Source organism: Phoenix dactylifera, unplaced genomic scaffold (genome assembly GCF_009389715.1).
Source record: "Phoenix dactylifera cultivar Barhee BC4 unplaced genomic scaffold, palm_55x_up_171113_PBpolish2nd_filt_p 000366F, whole genome shotgun sequence".
Classification (NCBI taxonomy): domain Eukaryota; kingdom Viridiplantae; phylum Streptophyta; class Magnoliopsida; order Arecales; family Arecaceae; genus Phoenix; species Phoenix dactylifera.
The window spans coordinates 373,178-397,840 of record NW_024067820.1 but is presented as its reverse complement, the minus strand read 5'-3'; the positions used below and the strand labels follow the sequence as shown (position 1 = coordinate 397,840).

The 24,663-nt window shown below is 38.2% G+C and overlaps 3 protein-coding genes and 3 non-coding genes across 9 annotated transcripts; 4 read left to right on the top strand and 2 right to left on the bottom strand.

The window, feature by feature from the left end:
- Positions 1–1,165: 1,165 nt before the first annotated feature.
- LOC120105778 (60S ribosomal protein L18-2-like) lies at positions 1,166–4,476 on the top strand. Its single transcript, XM_039118516.1, has 5 exons — positions 1,166–1,247; positions 1,359–1,448; positions 1,567–1,695; positions 1,806–1,988; positions 4,102–4,476. Exons 1-5 carry the CDS (start codon positions 1,245–1,247, stop codon positions 4,258–4,260), a joined length of 564 nt encoding a protein of 187 aa, XP_038974444.1. The 5' UTR covers positions 1,166–1,244; the 3' UTR covers positions 4,261–4,476.
- Positions 2,499–2,604, top strand: LOC113462516. The gene has a single exon (XR_003384976.1). It is a non-coding gene; the product is annotated as a small nucleolar RNA snoR69Y (small nucleolar RNA).
- On the top strand, positions 2,658–2,736 carry LOC113462517. Its single transcript, XR_003384977.1, has one exon. It is a non-coding gene; the product is annotated as a small nucleolar RNA snoR53Y (small nucleolar RNA).
- On the top strand, positions 3,267–3,368 carry LOC113462515. Its single transcript, XR_003384975.1, has one exon. It is a non-coding gene; the product is annotated as a small nucleolar RNA snoR69Y (small nucleolar RNA).
- A 3,398-nt stretch (positions 4,477–7,874) lies between the features above and the next one.
- On the bottom strand, positions 7,875–11,891 carry LOC103703630 (epoxide hydrolase A-like). The gene is made up of 4 exons (XM_008786547.4): positions 11,427–11,891; positions 11,165–11,347; positions 9,100–9,341; positions 7,875–8,288 (listed from the first exon to the last, which is right to left on the bottom strand). Exons 1-4 carry the CDS (start codon positions 11,721–11,723, stop codon positions 8,042–8,044), a joined length of 969 nt encoding a protein of 322 aa, XP_008784769.2. The 5' UTR covers positions 11,724–11,891; the 3' UTR covers positions 7,875–8,041.
- Positions 11,892–15,777: 3,886 nt separating this feature from the next.
- On the bottom strand, positions 15,778–22,366 carry LOC103703631 (epoxide hydrolase A-like). Of its 4 annotated transcripts, none has more exons than XM_008786548.4 (6): positions 22,215–22,366; positions 21,852–21,995; positions 21,279–21,679; positions 21,021–21,203; positions 18,817–19,052; positions 15,778–16,276 (listed from the first exon to the last, which is right to left on the bottom strand). In XM_008786548.4, the coding sequence occupies exons 2-6, from the start codon at positions 21,907–21,909 to the stop codon at positions 16,030–16,032; spliced, it is 1,125 nt and encodes a 374-aa protein (XP_008784770.2). In that variant the 5' UTR covers positions 21,910–21,995; positions 22,215–22,366; the 3' UTR covers positions 15,778–16,029. The 4 variants fall into 4 exon arrangements, with proteins under 4 accessions (XP_008784770.2, XP_038974443.1, XP_038974442.1 ...); XM_039118515.1 differs by having other exon boundaries at positions 21,279–21,616; positions 22,215–22,365; XM_039118514.1 differs by having other exon boundaries at positions 21,919–21,995; positions 22,215–22,365.
- Between the last annotated feature and the right edge of the window lie 2,297 nt (positions 22,367–24,663).

Sequence of the window (24,663 nt, the reverse complement as noted above, 5' to 3'; positions counted from 1 at the left end):
TAATTTTGTTTCATGTAATGAATTAATTGGTCTTTTTCTTTTTTATGTGAATCAAATTTAATTGAGTTTTTATTTTGAATCGTAGAACGTTGGTTGATTCTATTTCGCCATTTTTGAGGTACTAATCGAGACCATTTTGTCTGAGATAAATTGTATTGATAATGGCCCTTTAACCAGTTTTTCCATTCATTTTTCCCAGACTTATAAATTTTCTTTTGCTTTGATTTGGAATCAAATATTCCTCGTGTCATACAATAATGCTTGAACAACCCTTTTAAACTCAAGCTCGATCTTTTTAGTAAATGGATTATCTCATTAACTTGTTTATCATCTCTAATCATGCCCAATCTAAATCCGCTATCTTTTAAGTTCGGTCAGGTTAATGGGTGAAGTAGGGACTGCCATCCTTATCCTCCTGTGAGTGCACATTTGGTGTAGGTTGATGAAGATGGAATATGGCTAATTAATTATGATGGACAAGTGTTTCACCATATTTATGGTCATGATCTTCAGGTCTTTTTGAAGGCACATCGTTAACACTTTGAGCCATGCCTATAAAATGGCTCATGATCTACAATAATGACGCATTAAATCGTTCTATAATTGTTTTAAATTTATAAAAAATATAAAAAATATCAATTATCGTAGAAGGGATGAGCTTATATCACGAGATAAGTTTTTTCCGTATTTGGTTTGGAAAATAAATTAGATGAGATAGGGGGGATAGAATGCACTTAATACATATTGAACTTTACAATAATCTGAATTTTACCACAAAAATAAAATTACCGTTCCATTCTTTTTTAAGAGTGTATAGGAAAAGTAAAAGAGTAAAATGGTAATTGGGATAAACTCCGGGATGGAATAAGCTTATTCCACCTTACGATAGTCCACTCTTGCTATAGAACTGGTTTATAACACAAGTGAGAGGGATAACCTCGTGGGCATTATAAAGGGAATACTCCTATTCCATCAGTCAAGATGTTTGGTACGACCAGTGAGGGAATAGGGGATTATCTCCCGATTTTATTCCCCATCCAACTATCCAAGAGAAACGGTTCGGATCAACCCGCGTCTCGGGCGAATAGAATGCCAAATCCAACACCAAGAACCGGCGGCACAACGGACAGCACGCTTCTATAAATACCCCCCGAAGGGCCAAAGGGGGCGAGGCGAGGGTGGGCCGCTCAAACCCTAGAACTGTAGCCGCCGCAGAGGGCCGTGGGCGGGGAGGAGCTCTCGCCATGGTAACATCGTTCTCTTTCCCCAAACACGGAACCCTAACCTTTCCTCTCTCTCTCTCTCTCTGTGTGTGTCTCTTCTTATCCCTTGCTTTCTTCCTTTTTCGTTCGTCGCAGGGTATCGATCTCATCGCCGGCGGCAGGAGCAAGAAGGCTAGGCGCACTGCGCCCAAGTCCGACGATGTCTACCTCAAGCTCCTCGTCAAGGTGAGCTCATCTCTGAACGTGTCCGTTTGCATTGGATCTGGTCTTTACGCCATCTTTTAGATTGCATTTGATGGAATTATTGAGCCGATGGATACGTTTGTTTGCTCTCTTTGATCAGTTGTATAGGTTTCTGGTGCGAAGGACGGGGAGCAAGTTCAATGCGGTGATCCTTAAACGGCTCTTTATGAGCAAGATCAACAGGCCCCCCATCTCCCTCAAAAGGCTCGTCACCTTTATGCAAGGAAAGGTTGGTCTCCACTGATTTCCTGTATTTATAGTTTTTGTTATTTGATAAAACAAAAGTTTTGATTTTTAGATGGGTGGATTTTTACTGGTAGTGTTATTACTTTGAATCAGGACGATAAGATTGCAGTGATTGTTGGTACGGTGACAGATGATAAGAGGGTTTACGAGGTCCCGGCCATGAAGGTGACTGCTTTAAGGTTTACGGAGACGGCTAGGGCAAGGATCCTCAAGGCTGGAGGAGAATGTTTGACCTTTGATCAGCTCGCCCTCCAATCTCCTCTTGGGCAGAACACGGTATATACTATATTGCACGCTTCCTGTACATGCGCTTTTCCTTTTGATTTAATTGGAGAAAGGAAGAAAAATGGTTGCTTTGTTTGTTATTCGGCTTGTAAGATGGGTTTAATTGTTCTACTAGCCTGAACCTATATACTGTTTGAGTGAGGTATAAGAACGATACAATTGTATCTACAAAGCACTAGAGAAACATGCAAACGATTGAAAATTTTGGCTATATTTAGATGTGGATATTTGCAATTTCAAGGTGATAATCTGCAATTCTATTACTAGCTTCTGGGTTATGAGGATTTTTGCTTATTCTGGACTTGGTTTGGCCGTGTGGTCTTCTCCAAATTTTTCAATATCTTCTTTTGAGCCTATATGCACACACATCTACCACATCAAAAAATGTATTCTTTTTAATTCTTTGGCTTTCTGCAATCACATTATTGCCATGTTCCAAGATCGAGTCTTAATGGTGGTTGCTGTCTTTTTATGTGACTTACCTTTCAACACTAGCTAGATTGTTGAAGCAGTGAAGATATTGCTCTTTAAAACCCAGCTCATTATGAGGTCTTCCATCCATTGGAAGGTCAAGGAACAGAGTTCATATTGATATCTGAGATTAACACAAAGTCGAGAAATTTTATTCGTTTTTCTTTACTTGATGTTTATTTTGGTTTGATTCCCTATGATGTTTGTCTAAGCCATGCTAATGCTGATGTGCATTGATGAACTCATTAAATGTTATACTGAGGGAATCACTCCTTTATTTTCAGTTGCGTGATTTGGATTGCCATTTAAAGAAAATTTTGCTGTTCTTATTAATAATATTTTGGAATAAATGCATGATCCACAATGCTGAAGAAAAGCACAGTCGAAGTCATCATGTGTCTTTTTGATCAGTCTAGACTAGTTGAGTCAAGACTGCTTATATAGGTTTGATGTTTGATTGCTACGAATGCATTATACATTTTTAGACTAAACTGATCAATTGGATGGCTCTTAGATTCTCAGCAGTACGGTTGACTTACATCCCTTGGTCTATGATGAATATTGAATATCTGTCCTTAAAATGAGGAGAATGGACATTCAAATATCTTTGGATTCGATAATCAGGATTTCTGTTTCTTAGATGCCCAACCTCACTTGATAGTATATGTTTCAGCTTAATCTGCCGTCTTTACATGAAATGTTGCCGACTGTTGATCTTGCTAATTTTATTCCTTAATGTCTTTCAAATGTTTCCCCCCAAGCCTTACTCCTGAAGCTTATGATACTTCAGGCTATAATAATTGAAGCAATGATGATATTGTTTTAATCCCAGCTCATTATGAGAACTTCCATCTAATGGAATGTCAAGGAATGGATACCAAAACATTATCTGAGCTAAATGCCTCATTCCTTCTAGCATTTATTTTTTGTTGTATTTTTCTGTTTATTTGCATCTGCTAGAGATAATTTTATTTAAATTAACTTAGCTCTTGTGGGTTTTGGATGACTCTTCCCATATTCTGATCTAAAAGAACTGTATGCTTTTTTAGCGTGGCTGGTCTTTTGATTTATTCTTTCTTCAAAGTGACTCTCGAGTTTTATTAATTTATTGTTTTGGATGACTTTCAAGTTTTTGTAGTATTTCTTTCTGATTCTTTTTCTATCTTGTGAAATCTGATTCTTGATTATTCCTTCGCCTTCAAGCTTAAAATTTTGGACGAAACTGATGTTTGGTTTAGCTGATCTTGGAGAGATCAATATATGATGGTATATATAATCAATAAAAAATATCAATAATTCTATATTTGTCACTTCATTTTCTATAACAAACACTATAATTTCTGGTATAACTAAGTATAACATAGGCACGAGGCAGCATTTCTTTTATCAAAATATGTTGGGAGGGGCTTTGCTTTTCAGGTTTTTACTTGATGCTTGAATGTACTGTTGCTGCAGTCATGCTTCATACCGAATATATTTGATCTCTTAAGACTTGCTTTAGTTCTCGTTAAATGGCTACCAAATATGATGGTCGTAGATGACCGTCGACTATTAGTGCTGCAGTAAGGAAGATTGCTGGACGGCAGCATTTTGTCAAGACTTGCATGTTTCTAACAGTTGCATGAAATTACAGGTTCTCCTCAGGGGTCCAAAGAATGCTAGGGAAGCTGTGAAGCACTTCGGTAAAGCTCCAGGAGTTCCACACAGCCATACTAAGCCTTATGTCCGTTCCAAGGGAAGAAAATTTGAGAAGGCCAGAGGAAGAAGGAACAGCAGAGGATTTAGGGTTTAGGTCAGATTCTCTTGTTTTTATTCCAAAGGATGAAGTAATGGTAATGTTTTTAGCAGGGAGGATTATTATCATGAAAATTTTTGTTGTGTTTCAATTTTGGGTACAATTTTAATAAGTCTGGCAGGTATTTTCATTTCCCCCTCTGAATGCATATCACTATCAGAAACGTTAAGAACCTTTTTAAGTTTGGATTGTGGTGCACGTTTTGCTTCCTAACATCTGTGACATGGTGTCTTTTCCCTTTTTTGGTCCTACAGTCTCCTTTGTGTTGACATGCATAGTCGTATAAACTAGCGTACACGTTTTTGGCTGGCACATCCATTGCTGAAAGAGAGGTAATTATATTTCTTGCCTGCCAAGGATGCATTATTGTTCAGTGTACTCGTTTTCAGTTTAAATGTCAGGCCACTGAGATTGTTTGTGGTCTGTGAGGTGATTTGGTTGTTAAGATATGCTGTGATGTATTTTTTTTCCTTAAGTTATGCTATGATGATTTTAATTACTCTTGAGTAAATGCAAAATTGGGCGACTGGATGAGGTTTGGAGTAACAACACTTGTAACTGCCACTGGGGCTGAATGTTTTTAGGAATTTTTGACATATTAGTCTCTTTTCTAATACAGTGCCACAAGAACCTCCTTTTGTTCTTTAAATGGACGAGTCATCTGATTTTAAGTAAGTGGGAGGGACAATGTTGGGCTGTTTAACTTATGATTGGTATCTATTTAATGGTGATTGTATTTTTTACTTCTACTATGATATTAAAAAAATGTTAATACTATAGGGGAGGATAGTAGATAGTATTTGCTTATTTATTATAATAATTAATACAGCACATATTCCTTTCTAAGAAAGAAGAGAAAGAGGGAGTCTCTCTTATAATGGCTCTCTCGTGGATCTCGCTTTACCAAAATGAAAAAAAAGAGAGAATTCAGTTAGAGATTTCTTGGAGTCCTGTTTGCCCAGTTCCAAAAGATCTTATTGTATAGATTAGACAAAAGATCTCAATCATAGCCATTGTTAGATAATCAACTAATCAGTCATTTTACAGATGTTAGAATCTAATATTCTAATAACATAGAACGCTTATTTTTGAGAAATTCACACAAATGGCTGTGGAAATTATTTTATGATCTCAAGTGCCGAGGCAAGAGTTTAAGATGTTAACAGCTGAATGAAGCTAATCACACCTTGTTGCTAACTTAAATTGTCATATTTTAAAGTGATCACTGAGCATTTGTTTGGCTTGCATCGCCACCTACCCGTTGGGTAAGAGGCGGAGAGTTTTAGCAGATTGGGATTTCGGGTTTGGAGTGTTTAAGATTTGTGTCAGGCATGCTCTAATGGATGATGTCCTGAGAGAGGATCAATCATTCTTTCGCTCGAAAAATAGAACCGGAACCCTCCTAGTTTTAATGTGACATCCACAAGTGAAAAGTTTTTTTTTTTTTTTTTTTGGTTGAGGGTGGAGGTGGATGTTTTCTAGATTTTCTGATGATGCCTGCATAGCATAAGTGCTCTGGAGGATAAAAGAAAGTTGAGGCATCACCTTTGGAAAAAAAAAAAATCAGGGACTAAATTGTATCCAAGTGGAGCCCGAAAACAACCCCATTCGCCCACCAGGTAAAAAAAATCCCATTTCAACCTCATTTCTTTCCTTTCCTTGAGATACTTATATGTGCTCATGCATTTTACTCATTTAAATTTCACTCAACATACTTGGCTTTGGTTTCATGACCTATCACCAAGCAAGCAACTATAAAGCCCCCATTTTTCCCTTCGAAGGACAAACTGAAACCGTATTCAATTCCCAAGTGCACCTGAAATTATCATGCCCCAATTGCTTGGGTGTCAAGCCCTCGCTCTTCAAAAGCTATACCACTTTCTTTTTACTCTCGTAGTCTTTCCCTGGTTTACACTGCTCGTATCAGTTTTGTCCCGTGAGATTGGAGTCCTCGGACTTCTTGATCTCCCGGTCTCTCTATCATCTTCTCTCATATCTTATCCCAACTAAACGACATGTCGTCAGATCCATTAATCAGGCCCAAACTGACCCATAGATGGCTCTAATTTTAACTTGAAAACTACAATTCGACCAGGAGCTATAGCTGAAAATTCTACTTCCAAGCTCAGCACGGATGGAATTTCCCATGTTTAATTGAGTACCACATCAAAACAAAATGCAAGTGATAATTACAGAACCAATCAGAACATATAACTTTCAATTGTAATTGTGTCATTTATATCGGTTATACTTAATTCAGGTTCGACAAAATTGATTTGAATAAAATGGAGGGCAACAAGAGTGATCTTCGAATATCAGAACTCATATATGCAGTCAGAGATCTCATCTAGTTTTTCCTGGTTAACGAATGAAATGGCCCACTCCTTCCTTTAATGTAGTCTCTTTCGAAGAAATCCTGAAGAAATGCATCATCTCTTTTGAAACCACCCTAGCAATGTAGTCTTGGATATGGTATGGTAATGCTATTTGGACCCCAGTCCAAGGTGCTGTGAGCTCCCAGATAGGGCACATCAGTTATGAAGTCATCAATGGATCTGAATTCCCAAAATAAATGAATACAGAGGAATAACAAGTAGAATTTTATGTAGCAAAAAGCGTGAGTGTAAAATAAATTTAACCTATTCAACTACTTCAACTATTTCCAAACACCTCATATCATTTCTAAGGCATACGATTATCTTATGGATGATTCTCGCCCAATGCCTCTTAAAATGGGTTTCGTAGATACAAATGCGTCTTTTTTCTTCTATTGGGCCAATGGAAATTCTCACTGCCCCTACCGTACCGCATGTCCCGGGTTGAGCCCTGAACTTTGACTGCGGACTAGAAGGTGATCTTTTAGCTTTGTTATCCCCTGTTGATTTCCCAATGGAGCAACAAATCCTACTTTGGAGATGATCAAGGTGATCCCTTAGAGGACCCAGGCGCCTCTGGTTGGACCATTCATATTGGGCTGCTTGTCCCATGACATACATCACTTTTCTTGCAAGTCATGGCATTTTTAGCAAATCACTGTTGCGAGATCACCTGGCTTAAATACATTCTTTACTACTCTTCATAGTGTTTCAAATACCCAACCCATGAGATTACATTGTGATAGCCAAGCCGCTCTTCATGTAGCTGCAAACCGAGTTTTGGATGAATGGACCAACATATTTAGACTGCTATTTGGTTTGTGAAAAGATTCAATCGGGTCAACTTGTTACACATCTCCACCCTCTAGCTTGAGACATGCTAGTATGACATGAAATGACTACCATCATGCCATGGAATGTTGTGAGTAGAAACTTCACATGCTAGTCCTTGCTATTCAATGTACTACTATGAAATGGGATGGCTGCCATTATTGTATAGGATGGCGTGAGAAGAAATTTGCCCTTGTTTATTTTACAAATATCTTGATATTTTTCCATCTTTATATAACAACCACAGTTGTGCTTTCCTCCAATTTTGCGTAAAAGCCGTAGCCCTGCATCTTTTGTTTTCACTCAATTTCATCAATCTTGAGAGTATGATCATTCTGTACGATTATAAGTATACACATCGATGAAAAGTTCACTAGCATTGAACATGAAAAGTTTGCATGCTCAATGCTAGTTATCTTCTTACATTCTGTATGCCTTACCAAAATAAGATTAAATCTAATTCATGTAAGTAAAGAAAAAATAGTGATCATATGATTAAGAAGATACTAATTAATGACAAAGGTGACACTACTAAATTATGCATGCATCGCAGAGCCTGCTGGCTAGGCAATTCAGAATTTCCGAATGAACTCATAGATGTGATCAGTGATCTCCTGTGGCTTCTCCTGGTTAATGAAGTGCCCTGCGCCTTCTATGACAACTACATCCTCTAAGAAAGGTACATCTCTTTTGAAGCCGCCCTTGTGTATATAGTCTTTAACCCCTGGAATGTTGTATATCAGATCCTGATTCCCCACAATAAACTTAACAGGAACTTTAATCTGCATCCCAGTCCATGGTGCTGTGAGCTCCCAATTTCTGCACATGTACCATTGAGTTATCTAAGATGCACTTAAGACAGTATAGTAAAAATGAAAGATTTGAAGTCAAATCCATCAATCCAAGCACAACGAAGGAGCATTGTTGCGAAAAATCTCCTTGTCTCGAATGATACACAAAACTGATCTAATAAAATCAGAGAGCCATTAACAAGGCAGAACAATGGATTACTACTTCTTGTGTAGACCAAATCGGAGCGATTCATGTGAGTTAAGAAAATCATCTGGCTAGAATGATATACAACATTCACTGAATCAATTAGAAACCGAGTACTTTGCAGCTTACTGAATGGAAGAATCTTTAAGTGATTTGAAGTATCTTGATTTTCTCTAGTTCTATCTATTTTCATATATCTAGAGCTTTTTTTTTTAAGAAAAAAGAGAGACATAGCAAAGAATCTTCTTGGATCTTGTCCAACTTTTTCTTAAAAGAATAGACAAGAACTTTAAGATGTGAGTCAATGCTTGAACATTAAAGAACAGATTTCTCTTAAGACCTGCAGAAGGCCTGGAGAGGAAGGAAAAAGGAAAGAAAAGATTTTAATTAGATGTCAAGGAATACATCTTTTTTTCTCAGGGTGACTAATGGTAGAAAAAGGCATGGATCAAGTGATTAAGTGCAAGGTTACCCTATAAGATATGAAGAAGGAAAAATACCTTAGCAGCTAACCATAAAATGCACCCTAGTGATCGAAGACTACCAATCCTAGGACCATGCAGCATAATGATCATGCAACTCATACTTAAGATAAACCACGCCTTTAATTATATCAGCCTTTATGAATACATACAAGTCCAAAGCTCGGTAGTAGTTCAATCCTCCGGTGAAGCCTGACTTATCAAATTTGCTAGCAAAATAGTCGACGTCCTCTTCTGACAACCAAGAAGGCAGGGTAATTTCCTTATCAGGGGAAGCTGCAAACCCATGCTCCTTGGGCACAATAACAGGGCCTGGATCATGATAAGTCAAGAACTTCTTGATCACCAAAGCAGTAGGAATGCGAGCAAATTCAGCTTCGGTTCGACCGGGTTCCTGCAAATAGTTAGATAAAATTCGCTGCTTAGAAATTTATGGAGGAACAAGAACAATAAAGTCATCATATTACATCCCTGGAGGAGTGTCTAATAAGCATAGATAATTTACCACATAGAAGAAAATAAAGGATTAGCTATAAAGTCTTATCAAATTTCAAAAGCTCGTGATATTATGCTCTAGCAAATGGGAGATGCCTCACAACTAGTTTGGAGTACCGAGTTAGAAGATTCTATGAAAAGAAAATAATGCTCTGTAAGAAACAAGAGCCCCTTCAGCTTTCAGAGTAGCTACTAACGATTTGCTTTTTTACAAATCAAAATCAAAATCAAAATCATTTCATGTTTCGAAACACTTAGTTCGTAAGGCACAATATCAATCAGCACTGATTATGTTGATGACATAGGAAGCAAAGTCCTACCAGGACCAATCCTACTATGACTTCATTAGAACCCTCCAAATGGTATCAGGAGCTCTCTATGAGAAATCAAGGCAGCTCTTTAATCCAACCTCATATATCATCATAAATCTTGATCACTCCTACAACATGCACAGGAAAATGCCTAGTGGTCAATGGTCAAAGAAATGAAAAGAAACACTCAATATCTTCTTTTTTTTTTAACAAGTTTCATTAATGATATTTTATGTAGCATTCTGGATGGGACAGTTTGACTTTTGAGAAATAAATACATGCAGGTATACTCTCAGCTTAAGAATATATCATCACATGTATTTCCACTCTTTTAATACAATTCTAATGATATATTCTGGCAGAATTCTAATGATAAATGGTACAGTGTTGTCTTCAGTAACAGCAAGTGTAGGTTGTAGCATGGTCTCGAAACCAAATAAATAAGCATGTAGAGGACCAAGAAAAAAAAAGGCAAAATATTTGATTAATGCTGTGGTAACTTGGAAATATAGCTCTGAAACCTGGTGTATTAATTACTTTTTTCAATTGGCATTATGAAACGTACCATATGATGAAATTAAACGAAGGTGCAAGTTAGCCAAGTGATTCTTTTGAGTGAGATTTCCGAGCTAGTGTATCATTGCTCAAAATATTTACTTGGGACCGTTCATCCAAGTTCCAACTCTCTTTTTTCACTGTGGCTCCACTCCAGTTCAACGAAACAATTGATGAATTATATTACAACAAGATTGTTAAATAGCAAAGGCTTCTTATTGGATTTCTTCCTCGTACTACAGCAACCACTAGGATGTGAATTGCTAAGATGTGATCGGCTAAAGTTGGCACCACCTCACCAAGAATGCACTTCAAAGTACTCATAGAAAGTCCAATATATTATGAATCCAAGATCCAAACTTACAACAGAAAGTTGGACAACATTAATTGATTCAGATCCACCTACCCAGCACCCAACAACCAAAGACCCTCAGAACTAGACAATCCCCCCACTCCAACTTCATCCTTTGCAATAGAATTTTTTTCACACTTGACCAAGGTTTTCAATAAATAATGTAATTTCAACTGTCATCAACTAGCCCTCAAAATAAAAAATGACAGTAAAATAGAGACTTCATTTGATTACTCCTCTGTTCGAAAAAGAACTACTAGAGCTTTAAAATACATCAAACATTATTTTTATCATATGAACATTAATAACACCAAATGAAAAAAATAAATCATCATCTTTCCGGTTATATATTACTGGTTACAGAATGGGATAATAACTAGACGATATATAGGACTTGCCAACCCAACCACTTCTCTCTCCGTCCGAGCTATTCAAAGGCATTAAAACGTTTAAGCAAGACTGGATTGTAGTTAAGGAAAGGGTTAAGACATGAAGACGAGAGACCTGGAAAGTACAAATATAGTAGTCGTCACCGTAGAGAGCCCTGAAGGTCTCCACCGGCTTCCGGTCCGGGCTCCTCGGCCGGAAGGCCACGCTCAGGTTCACCAGCGCCCGCACCTTGTCGGGCCGAAACAGGCACAGGCTCCAGGCCACCAGCGCCCCCCAGTCATGACCCACCACGAACACCTTCATGTTAAATTTTCTTAAGCATTAAAGCTTAGGAAGAAAGACTTCATATGGGAGGAAAGTTAGCTGCAGGAGTCACCTTCTCCTGGCCAAGTGTGTGAATGAGGGCGACGAGGTCGCCGACGACGTGGAACATGGTGTAGGAGGAGACGTCGGGAGGGGCGTCGGTGTCGCCGAAGCCCCGGAGGTCGGGGGCGATGGCGCGGTAGCCGCGGGCGGCGAGAGCGAGGATTTGGTGGCGCCACGAGTACCAGAGTTCCGGGAAGCCATGGAGGAGGAGGACTGCGGGGCCCTCCCCCTTCTCGGCTATGTGCATGTTGATGCCATTCACTTCCACCAACCTGTGACTGATCTCTGCCATCAGCTCTCCCTCCATCTTCTTTCCTTTTTCTCGAGTTCCTGGACGATTTTTGCTCTATATCTGTTCTCGAGTCGCTGCATTATTATATATAGAGGGAATGGAGTTGAGAGAGGAGGAGTGGCATCGGGAAGGGACGAGTATTAACGGCCGGAGTAACTTTGGAGTCAGCGGGGTAGGTGGGAGAGCCGGCCTGCTTCGCCTCTGTCGCCTCTCTCTCTCTCTCCCTCCTTTAACGTCTCCCCCTTGGGAGCTTGGAGTGTTCGCTCACGGTTTTTTTTCTGCCTCGATCGGTCGGTGGCTATTACCATCAACTGTTCTGTTTCCAATTAATGAACAACAGTGTACGCTCAGTAATGGTTGGGATCTAGGTATCTAAGTTTTGTTGAAATTTTTGCTGGATGATAAGTGTACTTTATCTTCGGTTGTTGCATTCTCTCTCTCTCTCGATAGATGCTTTTAGTTAAAAGGTCGATATTTACGTTGATGTTCTTCGATAAATTGGCGACAATAACATGTCTCCACTGAAAAAAGTTTGGAAAATCCGAGTTCTGATTTACAACTTGGAAAGCCAGAAAGTTCTGCTTTTTGATAAAGATTGTCTTTGTTATTCAACTTAAGGAATGCGGCAATAACTTTGATTGATATATGGGCATTTTACAAAAGTGGTCGTTATAGTTTTCACTTTTCGCAGGATCAGTGTCGGTTTTTTTTTTTCCCCCTGTATGTGCAGTAATACTCGATACAGATATCAGTTGAGTGTGAAAATGTCAAAAGTGTATACAAGTCAACCGAAAATGTGCATCTCACTATTGTGCAACAGCTAAATCAAAAATAAATCCAGAATTAAGAGCAAGAAAATATACATCTAATTAAAGAGAAATGTGATGGTGGTGCATTAAAACCTACAAGAATGTGCATCATGATGACATAAGATAAACATAAAGTTAATCAGAAATGTGTCAATCAAACCATGGATGGACCGCTCGTAGCCTGTGAATCACATCAAGGATTCCAGTGACAAATAAGTGTGCAACTAAGCAAGGATTTGGATCCTCTGGGGAGAAGAAGAGAGGAATAAGATAGGATAGCTCTTTGAATGAATGCATCGTGTGGGACAAAATGAACAGCAAGCCATAATCCATTTTTTGATAGTTTTTTCTTTGGTTTTGTTAGATTTTCAAAATCCAAACCGTGTACTTCAGGCAACTAAAATTCCTACAAACCGCCACCTACCTTTTTCTCTTTTTGGGTAATCAGAGACAAAGAAAAAACGGTCGTTTCCACAAATATAAAAAAACCTACATCCATCAGCAAAAAGTGAAAAGAAAAAAATTTTGGTTTGAAAAGAAATATAAACAAGTGTTGTGCTTAGTCTGCCCTTATAGAGCCTAAGCTAAGACATAAGAGTGGTAGGACGGCTAGGCTCCTTAATCTAAATAAAAATAAAAAAAAGAAAAAAAAAACTCGGAAGGTTGTTTTTGACTATTATTCATTCTTGTCAATTTTTTGTAATAAAAAATCGTTACATTGCATCCAATTTTGGTTTAGGATTTCATGTAAACAAAAGTACAACCTTAAATATATTTATAATTTGTGTTATATAGCAATATCATTCCATGCAGGCACGCCCTTGTATCATGCAAATCACAAAAAAAAAAGTATGAGAACGACACAAATCATAAAGCTAATTTTGTTACGATATATTAGAAGTACGAAATTATAATACCTACACTACATGTACACATGCACGTAGGTCTTGAGCATTGTAACGTGCACGGTGCACGTAGCCAGGGACTTGACATATAGGATTTAGTTATCGTACCTCAAATGACAAATAATTATAATTTTTGATGCACCAACAATGATTGTTGCCTTATACTTCCGTATCACCACTGATTGGATCTAGTTAGGTGCAGTATTAACTCATCTAGACCCATGTAGTTCAAAATTAGGTCGGGTTAGAACCACTCTAGATTACAGGTCAACCGGATTCAGTCCAAAATGGATACTCCATCTAGATTTTTAGCAGCAACCAGACAAACGCTTTAAGTGGATTAGGTCAGCTGAACAAAGTCTATCTTGGATGGATGTCCTCCTTTCTCAATGTCCATAGCGCATGGGTATCTTCTATTTAAGAAGGAACAAAGCAAATGCATTAATGGTAGGACTGGCCACCTTAAGCAAACAAGCTCGAAACGTCTCTATATCCAAGAAGTCTTCGGCAATGGGCAAGCAACAATTGCAAATCCAATTGGATATTTTCAGACACGATCATTGAAGTGGTTCTCTGGAAGCATATGCTTTCTCGGAAGTCGATCCTTCGGATATCAAATTCACGGTTTCAATAGTTCCGTTACTGCTACATTAAATGCTGAGGCCGGAAACTATAATGCTGCATTAAATGAAATCAACGTACAAAATAGTATATTTTTAATAAAATATTATCGGCATTCTTGAAGATTATAGTATTAAAATGAAAAATATTGCATGGATGCGAATTATGGATGAATCATAGCCATCTTACTAATTCTTTCTTAAATCTAGGCCGAACTAATTTAAATTTTTTTGGATGTTAGATTTCCTACGCATCCATCCGATCTACATCTAGGAGGGATGGTTGTTGCCGTATATTGCAACCTAAATCAATTCCAAGAAGATATGGTTTAAATTCTATTCATTTTTAGTCTATATTTGATATTTTTTTAATCTAAATTCTGCTTGTAATATACTGTCTATTAATACCTAACCGAGCAGTAAGTTGATGGATGACTTTTATGAGCATTTTTCTTTATACTGTTCTAGCTATACAAGACTTTTTCTGTCGTACTTAGGTGGGCATGGCTTTTTGTATTATTATATCATATGGAGCAGAAATGCCTTGAACTAGGGAAGCTTCAACCTATCTCTAAGAGTCCAGACTCCAGAGGTCCCGATCACTGGAGTCCCAACTCTTCCAAAGTCGCATTGCTACTCGATGCCTACGGTTCAAGCTCATGAAATAAATGTTCATCAATGCAGCAAGGGAAAGCACTCGAAAGTTAATGCATCTCACCAACAATACAATGCTCTTTTCTTCTCTTGTGAAGCTGTCAATACGTACTATGTTCATCGGATCCTAAAAATATAAGGGACAGCAAGGCTAAGCTAGGGCCTTTCTCGATCCGACTACAAGGACAAGGGTAAAAATAAAAGGCAGGAACCCCAAGCCGAAACGATGAAACTTGCAACTAATCTTTTCTGTATCCATTTATTCCTCCAAGACTGTTTTATTTCTTGTATATTCAAAGTTCAGAAGGAGAATTGAGGTCATGTATTTGGCCAGAGAGAGCCGGAATTTAAAACTCCCATGTTTTTTTAATGTCTTCACCTATATCGCCCCAACAATGATTTGGTTGGTTTACAATTTAACCAAACATGTCCATCATTGACCATTTTACTCTGGATTAAGTTCTAAGTTTCAACCTCAGGAACTCGGAAGAGCGCATGCATGCGAGGCCAACTTGTTAAGGGATATATTAAGTACTACTCATCAAACTTAAGTAACTAAATAGTTTTTGAAAGTCGTTCATGTAGAAAAGGTTGGTGGATGTAATCTTCTTTCGTATTGTCACACTAATTTGGCTACAAGTATCCTGCATCAACCTGGAAATTCCCTGTGAGGAAAGAGAGAGAGAGAGAGGATTTAAAAAAAATAGCAAGACATGGATGGAGATTGAACATTAAACTAGTATTCCGATCTTCGAATCCTCGAATACATGAATTAGTTACTGAAAAATACATACTTAAATGTTAGTCAAAGGGCTGAGTCGCTGCCCGACTTCGCACAATAATGTTTACTTGCCTAGCTAGTTAGTTTTGAACTTACAATGGAAAGACAGAGAAGAGGGAGGAAAACACCTTGCCCACAGGGTTTCCAAGAAATTGTTCAGAACCACTGTGAACAACCAGAAAATGTTCCCATTGCCATGAATTTACGAAAAGTTCACGAGTCTTTGCTACCAATTCTATAACTAAATAGAAGATAAGTAGCATTAAATCCTTGCACAAAAAAAGTGAAATAAAATCCAAGTACTCATGGAACATGTGCTGCGAGCTATATTTAATGATCGGTTCCAACAATTCACACCACAGCTACATCTTTAACCAATCAGTTGCGATAAACAGGAGGAAATCCTCCAAAGACCAAAACAAATGCACACAAGTTACATAGATATACAAAAGCACAACAGCTTCCATTAAGCTGTTTGACAGAATTGCTTTATTTATATGCAACATAGATGGCTGCACCAGAATTGAGCTTAACAAGAATTATAATTGCAAATCAGAATTTCTTGATGAAGTTGTAAATATGCACAGTAATTTCATGTGGTTTTTCCTCATTGATGAAGTGGCCTACTCCTTTCATTACAACTACTTCCTCAAGTAATGGAACATAACTCTTGAAACCAACCTTGTGTATGTAGTCCTGGATTCCAGGTGTATGGTAAGTCAGGTCTACATCTCCCACAATGAACTTTGCTGGTACCTTTATGTGTGCCCCAGTCCATGGTGCTGTAAGCTCCCAATTTCTGCATGGCGTTCATACCATTGTAATGTTTCAGTCACATACTGATATGGAAGTATGAGGATGAATAAATAACAGATCTCACTAACTGAACAGGACGCATATCATAACCTATATTAAGAAAACTTCTAAAAAAAATAAAGATATATATTATCTGTTTTAAGACCAGTTAACTCTGAAGTTAAAATAACAGGATAGGCGTTACCAGCAGGCTGCTTCACTTGTTGATTAACCAATAAAAGTGGTGCACAAGATGCTAAATAAATAATTTTCCATGAACAAAAAAAAAATAATTCTGTGATTCCTTTTTTTATATATATAAAACCGAGTTGGTTCTGCAGTAATATAACATCTCCCACATCTCCTAACTAATATTTTTATTTTGTGATCTAAAAACAAAATACTAGTCATCGATTGTCTACCTGTATTGCTTACACATTCTGAAAAGAGATTGGTGCTCTCTCTCTCTCTCTCACACACACACACACACACACACAAACATGCACAATCTCTGCATGCAAAGACAAGGATAATGGAACATTTTAGGTCCACTTTAACCCTAACTAGATTCGCATTTGGACTTGGATCTCCGAATGGAAAAACTTAGGACAATTAACCATTTTAGGTCCACTTTAACCCTATCTAGCTTTGCACTTGGGCTTGGACTCAGACCAGAATGATTTACTTTCAGGCTTTATATTATGTTTGGATCAAATCTGAGTTTTATAAGCCAAAACCTAGTCAGATATTCTCACAAAGTACCACCAAGCACTTGCTTGGATGGTATTACCCCGTGTCCTCTGAATCAAAATGGACCCAAACCAGAATAATTTACTTTCTGTTTTTATGTTTTGTTTGGGTCTAATCTGAGTTTTATAAGCTAAAACCTAGTCAGATATTCTCACCAAGTATCACCAACTGCTTACTTGGATGGTATTGCCACTCTAAGCAAGAGGTCACAGGTTCAATTCAGAGTAAGGTCAGTCCTCACATCTACTCTCGGTTAGCAAAGCCTAGTTCCTTGAGCTTTGACCAGTCTGCCCAATGGCTTAAGCTCTGGTCTAAGGTGGGATGGGGTGGGTATAGTGCAGCAGATGGGGTTAGAACTCAAGAAGAAGATGAAGGCCGAAACCATAGCCCTGGTTCCATGAGCCAAGACCATATACATCCCAACTCATTAGACTCCGAACAAACATTCCAAACCAGCAAATTAAGACCATAATCAAATGCAGATCATATCAGAAATACTGCATTACTACTTTGTTAGAATTTAGAAAAAAAGGATTGTCACAAATTAGGCCTTGCTATATGACTGAGCATCCATATCTGAATTGCATTTTGCCAGCACGTTTGCATCAAATCGATCTATTCTCAATATGCCAGACATAAAAATTTTGAACATGGATTATTGTATAGTTGGAAATGACACTCCTCAATTTTATATAACTGTATGATAAAACTGATTTAGAGAAGATGATTGAAAATTTTGTTATTTTAGAATTTGATTAATATTGCAAATCAGAGGAAATCTGATATGCCTCAAAGTCAGGATTATGAGTTTTATTGTTTTTTCACAATATTTCCATCATGATAGCAACAACAAACATGAGAATGTATTTACATAAGAACATTGGTAATGACACGAACTGTATGATAAAACTAATTTAGAGAATTTTGCTGAAAATTTTCTGATTCTAGAGTTTGATTAATATGGCAGATCAGAGAAAATCTGATATGCCTCAAAGTCAGGATTATAATTTTTATTATATATTTCACAATATTTCCATCAGGAGAGAAATAACAAACATGAGAATGTATTTACATAAGAATATTTCTCAATTCTCAAACATAACAAATGCTGAAGGATATCAACAGGGGTACCTTACATCCATATGCAAATGTACATAAACCATTTTGATTCCACCGTTCTTTTTTGCATCAGTACAAACTAAAAAACGAACTAAATGAAATGCAGGCTCTATGATTGATATGCACACCTCATAGTTGCATGCTGTTCTTAACTATACTTAGAATGTCTAATCCTCACCAAAATCCTGTAACACCATTTATTGGCTCCTGAATGTTTGAATATCGGAAAAAATTAGTCCAATCCCATTTCCTTTACTCTGCCAAGTCTTTTAGACCAGTACCCCTTTACCAAGAACAATAGCTTCATCATTTGTTGAATATAACAGCATAATTCTAGTAGCTTAAAAAAAAATGTTCTAGTTTTCCTCTTCTAACTGTTCCTTCATAATGTTTTTTATACATCGACTTAAACACCCTCATTTTTACTATCATATTTGAGGCCCCATTTTGCCCAATCATCAAGTCATTACAAAGCATGCAGCCTAATAATTTTTAATAAACATAACAGAAATAAATGATTGGTATTAAACTACTTTAATTGGAAGGATGAACTTGGTTCATCTGAAGTTTAAAGAAACTTTTCCTGGAAAAAATATTGAAAATATCGTGCTTTATAGGTCACATAATTCAGTCACACTACTAGTTTTGGTAGACAAAAGGTTGCAGTAAACTTACAAGTCTAAACACCGATAATAGTTCAGTCCTCCTGTAAAACCAGTCTTCTCAAATTTGCTAGCATAATATTTGATATCATCTTTCGAGAGCCAAGAAGGCAATGGGATTTCAGTGTCAGGGGAACCCCATCCTTCCTTGGGGATAAAAAGGGGATCTGGAGAGTGATATGTGTAAAACTTTTCGAGAACCAATGCTGTACCAAGACGCGCAAATTCTGCTTCTGCTGCTCCAGGTTCCTACCGCATTCAAAAATGTTAATTAAGAGACAGTTGGAAACTCTTTGGTACTTAGAGCCAATCAATGTCATCTGGTAAGAAGAAATTATTATGTCATTGGTTTCTAGATATATAATACAAGCCATTGACATTGTTCATGAATTAGTTGAGGGTTTCCAGAGAGAAAAAAGCCATTCAATATATTCCATGGATATTGTCATTTTTGAGAAGAATACAAATAATGTCAATTCTGACAATGTCATTTAAGAGCATGCTATTTAGAACAACATAAGAGCACTGCAATGGAGAAAAAAGGTCACGAAAAATAAGACCAACAGATATCTCCCCAACAAGCTTCCGCTCCATGTACTATAGATAAAACTTCATGGCAGCAAATCATTGTACTAGGCCAAGATCAAAATATTGGCCTTTGATACCTTTTTTTATGAGAACTTTCAAAATTGGTTCACTGTATATATCATGACAATCCAGTAGAATGCAAACTTATAAGAGGGTTTCCAATGAATTGTAAAGATCGATCTCTTAAAATGCAATTGCCATTTTAAACATAAATGAATTGAGCAGCTAAATTATTAAAATTTTGAAATGTGATTAAATAAAAACCTTATCTAAAAGACATCGCTATTATGAAAGGCAATGCACAAATTGGTTGCAAAAGTGAAGCCCATGACCAAAAGAGTGTTGAGAAAACCTTATCTCTGGACAAAGTAGCATTCCTTTGGACTCCCGGGGATCCTCGTGACGCATATGTTTGAAACAAAAGGTGCAAGGCATTCCTTAGGATAAAGACATAATTTCACACAAGTCTACAAGAATTTGAATCAAAGGCAATTCAATCTAGGTCTAACTCCGTATGTATTGTGGGATGTAGATCCAAATCCAATTGAAATAGTAGAATTTTGAGATTATTTGATTTCTGCTTAAGCATTTGACCCCAAGTTTCTAGATGACTTAGTCATCTCGGAGCAAGCTTGGTCAAAGGATTTTGGCATGATCAGTTGTTATTAAATAATGTGATGAAATCCATTCTTTCCTCTCCTATGGGGCAAAGGATTAAGCGCTTTGACTTTGTCCCCCGGGATCCACCACAAGTTGGGTTTGAGAGTCGTGCGATGGGTGACTGTCCAGCACGGTTCGGAGAGCACTTGTATGTAGTCTGCGCTGGTGAATGGAAGACCCCGCCGCAAAAAAGAAGCGGCTCTTCCCATGGCTCCATTAAGATTAATATCTATATATTTATCTACATATTGGCACGCACTTGCTAAAAGTATTGCTAGAATAATGCAAGTATTATATCTATCTATCAAGTTTTATTTTTTATTTTTTCGATAAATATCTATGTATCAGTTTAAGCCTAGTAAAATCCAAATATCACAGGCCAAGTCTCTGGCTCTTCTTCCTCACAGGTGAATTAATGATGCAATGTTAAGAAAGTCCTTCATCTGGCTCAAACTTGACCTGATCTTGTTCCAACCAGTCATAAATATAGAAAAATGGCCAGCGTTTGGATCCCAAACCTAGAATTGATCCTCCAACTAGTACAAGTCTAGATCTCACAAAACTGTACATAACCCAAATAAGCCCGAGCTGCCAAGACGAGATAAAAAATGTCAAATCTAACTCAGTGCCTACAATTACAAGTCAGCCCAACTTGAACAAATACCACTCATTTGCTTCCCCAATTAAAGTTTGCATCTAATTTTCATAATCAATTCGACGTTTTGCTGAATCCGAAGAACCAGCGGATATGTGACGTGGCCACATGGTTCTCCAGTTCTTTAAATAATTCACTACCATTCAGCAAGGGAAATCCCTACCAAAGTAATTACAAACTTCATGTTGATCCGAGATAAGTGTCCAGAAGCAAAACATCGCTACATATACAAAGGCCACACAGAACCATAACGAAACCCATCCAATAAAATAATATAAGAAACAAGTCGACAACTAATAAAATTATTGCAGCACCTGGAATCGGCAAACGTAGTGGTCGTCTCCATAGAGGGACCTCAAATACTCCACCGACTTCCTGGCCGGGTTCCGAGGCGTGAACGCCACACTCAAATTCACCACAGCTCTCACCTTCTCCGGCCGAAACATACACAAACTCCACGCCACCATCGCGCCCCAGTCGTGCCCCACCACAAACACCTTCACGGCAGTTGCCTTAAACATTAGGATCCAAGAAGCAGTGCCTAAGAAGAATCCGTGACATACAGTAATCACCTGGTCTTGGCCGAGGGAATCGATGAGGGCGACGAGGTCGCCGACGAGGTGGAATATGGAGTAGGAGGAGACGCCAGGCGGGGCGTCGGTGTCGCCGAAGCCGCGGAGGTCGGGGGCGACGGCGCGGAAGCCACGGGCAGCGAGGCCATGGATCTGGTGGCGCCACGTGTACCAGAGCTCCGGAAAGCCGTGGACCAGGAGCACCACCGGCCCCTCCCCCTTCTCCGCCACGTGCATGTTAATCCCGTTCACCGCCACCGTCCGATGGGTGATCCCTTCCCCTCCGCCGCCGCCGCCGTCCATCTCTCCGCCGCTCGCCGGGTTCTGTGTTTCGGGCTCTGAGACGGCGCGGCAGCAGCACAAGTGAGAGCAGAGATTGCAGACAAAATCCACCATTTCATCTAAAGCCAAATAAAAAAATTAAAAAAAAAAAAGGAACAAACTCTTAATTTCCGCCCAATATTGTAGAGCAAAAGTGACGACATGGCCGGCAATACTATTTATCTTTTGATAGACATAAATAATTCAAAAAAAGCTTAGCAAAATCTCTTTCTAAGTAGATATTATCCGTACCCAGAATAAGCATTGTATAGGTGATGCTCTTCCACGCAGTTCTTAGCTCTGCTCCCATGATAGCCACGTCGAATATGCATCATCCTCCAACTACGACAAGTTTGGAGTCGTGATCTCTGATCGCAAAGCCCATTCTTCTTCTACCTACACCGTCAAACATACTACCATCAAAGCTCATCTTAAAAAAGCTAGGGATCTTAAGAAAGCTAGGAGATAGGAGCTCATAGGAAACAATAGTCGCTTCAAGATCTATATATACAAATGGATGAATAATAAAATTGAAGTGATTTAAGGGCTGTGCAAAGTGATGATATCTCGAAAAAAATATCAATTATTCTCTCGTGCCAAAGATCTAGCCCGAACCTTGAAGGCACAAGTACGGATAACATTGAATCGAATTGGAGAAGATATTAAGGAGGGGACGCTGCACGCTGCTAGAGGGTTTGTTATAGGAATGGATAGCTAAGATAAAAGGCCGTGCTTTGCTCCCATCGGCATCGTTCTTGGCTTTCCGGATGAGCAGGGCAAGAATAGAATATTCGGGGGAGCTTGGAACCGAAGCTGGATAGCGTGATTTCTTTCATTGCGAATCTAATCGGTTCAGCCTAGTTTGTTGGAATATTAGACAGGGAGACAAGGCCGCCAAGGACCGTTTGTTGGAATATTAGACGAGGACGTGGCAACAATGAACAAGTAGTTCCCAAATAACTAAATTCTTTTCCTGAAAAAAAAGGTAAAACAGTCTCAAACAGCTCATCCAATGGGAAAGGTCTTGCAGTCACACGTCCGGCTTCAAATCATCATATCAAGAGGAAAAAGAATGAAAATCCTCTAATGTGTCCATCTTCCTTTCCCTTTACTACATCTCATATAATTATCTGCCTTTTTGACTTTCTCTCTTTTATCTAAAACTTTTAGTCCTGTTTTTGTTTTTAACAACGATTATACTCAATTACCTTACATACGGTTTTCGTATCAGTGGACACTTGAGAGCAAGTTATACACAAGTTGGTGAAAAATGGACGTAAAGATACAAATTTATGGATTGTATGTAACTGTGCCACCTTAACACGATTGCTACGACTAAAACTTTTTTCAAAGAAAAAGAAAGGAAAAGGAGTAAACCATAGGTATATGGGTGATCTTGCCCATAGACAGGATTTGAGATAAATAACCATTGGATTATACACAGTTTTACATCCTATACATAGCTGCTATAATTTTATACACACAAAAAAAATGTACAAGTTGTGAACCAAATTTATACATAATTTGGCAGAAGAGACGTGCTGGGATTACATTTCAAACTAGGAGATAAGTCCTTTCCGCTATGATTATATATGACAAATCCTAACCCAACTAGAGATTGAGAGGTAAATACAATTTGTTTGATTGAGAAACCAAGACTCTAGAAGTATTGGATTCTATCTCTTCTAATACAACTTTATCAATTCTTCTCCACCTCCTTTTTCCCTTTTTATGAGGTCTCAACTTTCCAACAGTTGTTCTCACAACTCATATACATTGCACATGTCGAGACCTAAAAATAAATAATTGTAGTTAAGAGTAATGCAAATATTCTAGAGCTTGGCCTATTTCATTAGATATGCCATTGATAATCATTCAACATTCAACATTTCTCTTGAGAAAAATATTTTGACTAGAGGATAAGCTTGATAGCTGCAGTTATCCATGATGAAAACCACATAGGCTATTGAGTAAGTCTAGCAATCTTCTAAATTGCAAAGTGCATAATGATGCGTACAAGCCAAGCCATGTCAGCTATCAATGAGGGCCCATGCATGAAAAAGTGCCAGCTTGTGCATGCCATGCACTTAGCATTGCTTCGAAGAAGGAATAAAAAAAAGAAGGATTAAATAAATTTTTATAGGGACCAATGATGATACAGATACCACTGGATAGCTCTCTCTCTCTCTCTCTCTCTCTCTCTCTCTCAGATACCACTGGATAGCTCTCTCTCTCTCTCTCTCTCTCTCTCTCTCTCTCTCTCTCTCTCTCTCTCTACTTTTTTTAGGAGCTCTACCAAAAACCTCTTGTATGCTTCATCCTTGCAAGGAAATAATTTCAATTGTATACAAATTGTATAGTATAATTCTGTATATGTTTATGCACTCAAGTGCCTATCACCCCTAAAATATTTTGACGCACAAATAAAAGAATCTACATATTTATCTCTTTTTTGATAAAAGAAGGAATAAAAGTTCTGTCTATTTCATTAAGGCTATAAACAGAGAAATGTAAAGATACTTATAGTATCCACAAAGAAACCACGAAAGCATCCCAACAATAATAAAGTCATCATCTCGTAGAACCCACCCTATGTTTGGGGTCCCATAGGACTTAGGTTTTATAAACTATCATCATCTCAGCAACACAGCCGGCTGAAGATCGATTCTAGATTTCTCTACTCAGCTGGGCAGCTGGCACTCCACCACAGCTGGCTTCTTTGATTGATTACATGTGACACATGATGGCATCTCTGAGTAGGGCACTCCCTGCAGCCTGCACACTTGTGAAACGGTAGCAGAATTGGGGTGGCCTAATCTGTGATGGCAGAGGACACTTGAGTTTGGTGAAGCCTGTAGTACTGTTGTAGAGGCAGTGAAAGGTTTTGTGGTCATTGTGGAAGATGAAATGGAGTAGAGACCATCAGTACACTGATCCTGAAACAGTGTCTGCCCTGTTTTCTTGTCCTTAATTACACATCCACCCGAGTCGAAAATGACAACACAATCATTATCAACAGCTAATTTATGTACTGACAGAAGACTGTGTGAAATTTGTGGTGAAT

What these genes read in the sequence shown, in the direction of transcription:
- LOC103703631 (XM_008786548.4), bottom strand. Translation starts at nt 21,909, where the DNA reads ATGGGAGCAGAGCTAAGAACTGCGTGGAAGAGCATCACCTATACAATG. An exon ending in CTATACAATGCTTATTCTGG is followed by an intron (nt 21,680 to 21,851) that starts GTACGGATAATA and finishes ATTTGGCTTTAG; the next exon opens with ATGAAATGGTGGATTTTGTC. An exon ending in ATTCCCTCGGCCAAGACCAG is followed by an intron (nt 21,204 to 21,278) that starts GTGATTACTGTA and finishes ACTGCCGTGAAG; the next exon opens with GTGTTTGTGGTGGGGCACGA.
- LOC120105778 (XM_039118516.1), top strand. An exon ending in ACCTCAAGCTCCTCGTCAAG is followed by an intron (nt 1,449 to 1,566) that starts GTGAGCTCATCT and finishes CTCTTTGATCAG; the next exon opens with TTGTATAGGTTTCTGGTGCG. An exon ending in TCACCTTTATGCAAGGAAAG is followed by an intron (nt 1,696 to 1,805) that starts GTTGGTCTCCAC and finishes ACTTTGAATCAG; the next exon opens with GACGATAAGATTGCAGTGAT.
- LOC103703630 (XM_008786547.4), bottom strand. Translation starts at nt 11,723, where the DNA reads ATGGAGGGAGAGCTGATGGCAGAGATCAGTCACAGGTTGGTGGAAGTG. An exon ending in ACTATATTTGTACTTTCCAG is followed by an intron (nt 9,342 to 11,164) that starts GTCTCTCGTCTT and finishes AACTATTTGCAG; the next exon opens with GAACCCGGTCGAACCGAAGC. An exon ending in TACTACCGAGCTTTGGACTT is followed by an intron (nt 8,289 to 9,099) that starts GTATGTATTCAT and finishes GTACATGTGCAG; the next exon opens with AAATTGGGAGCTCACAGCAC.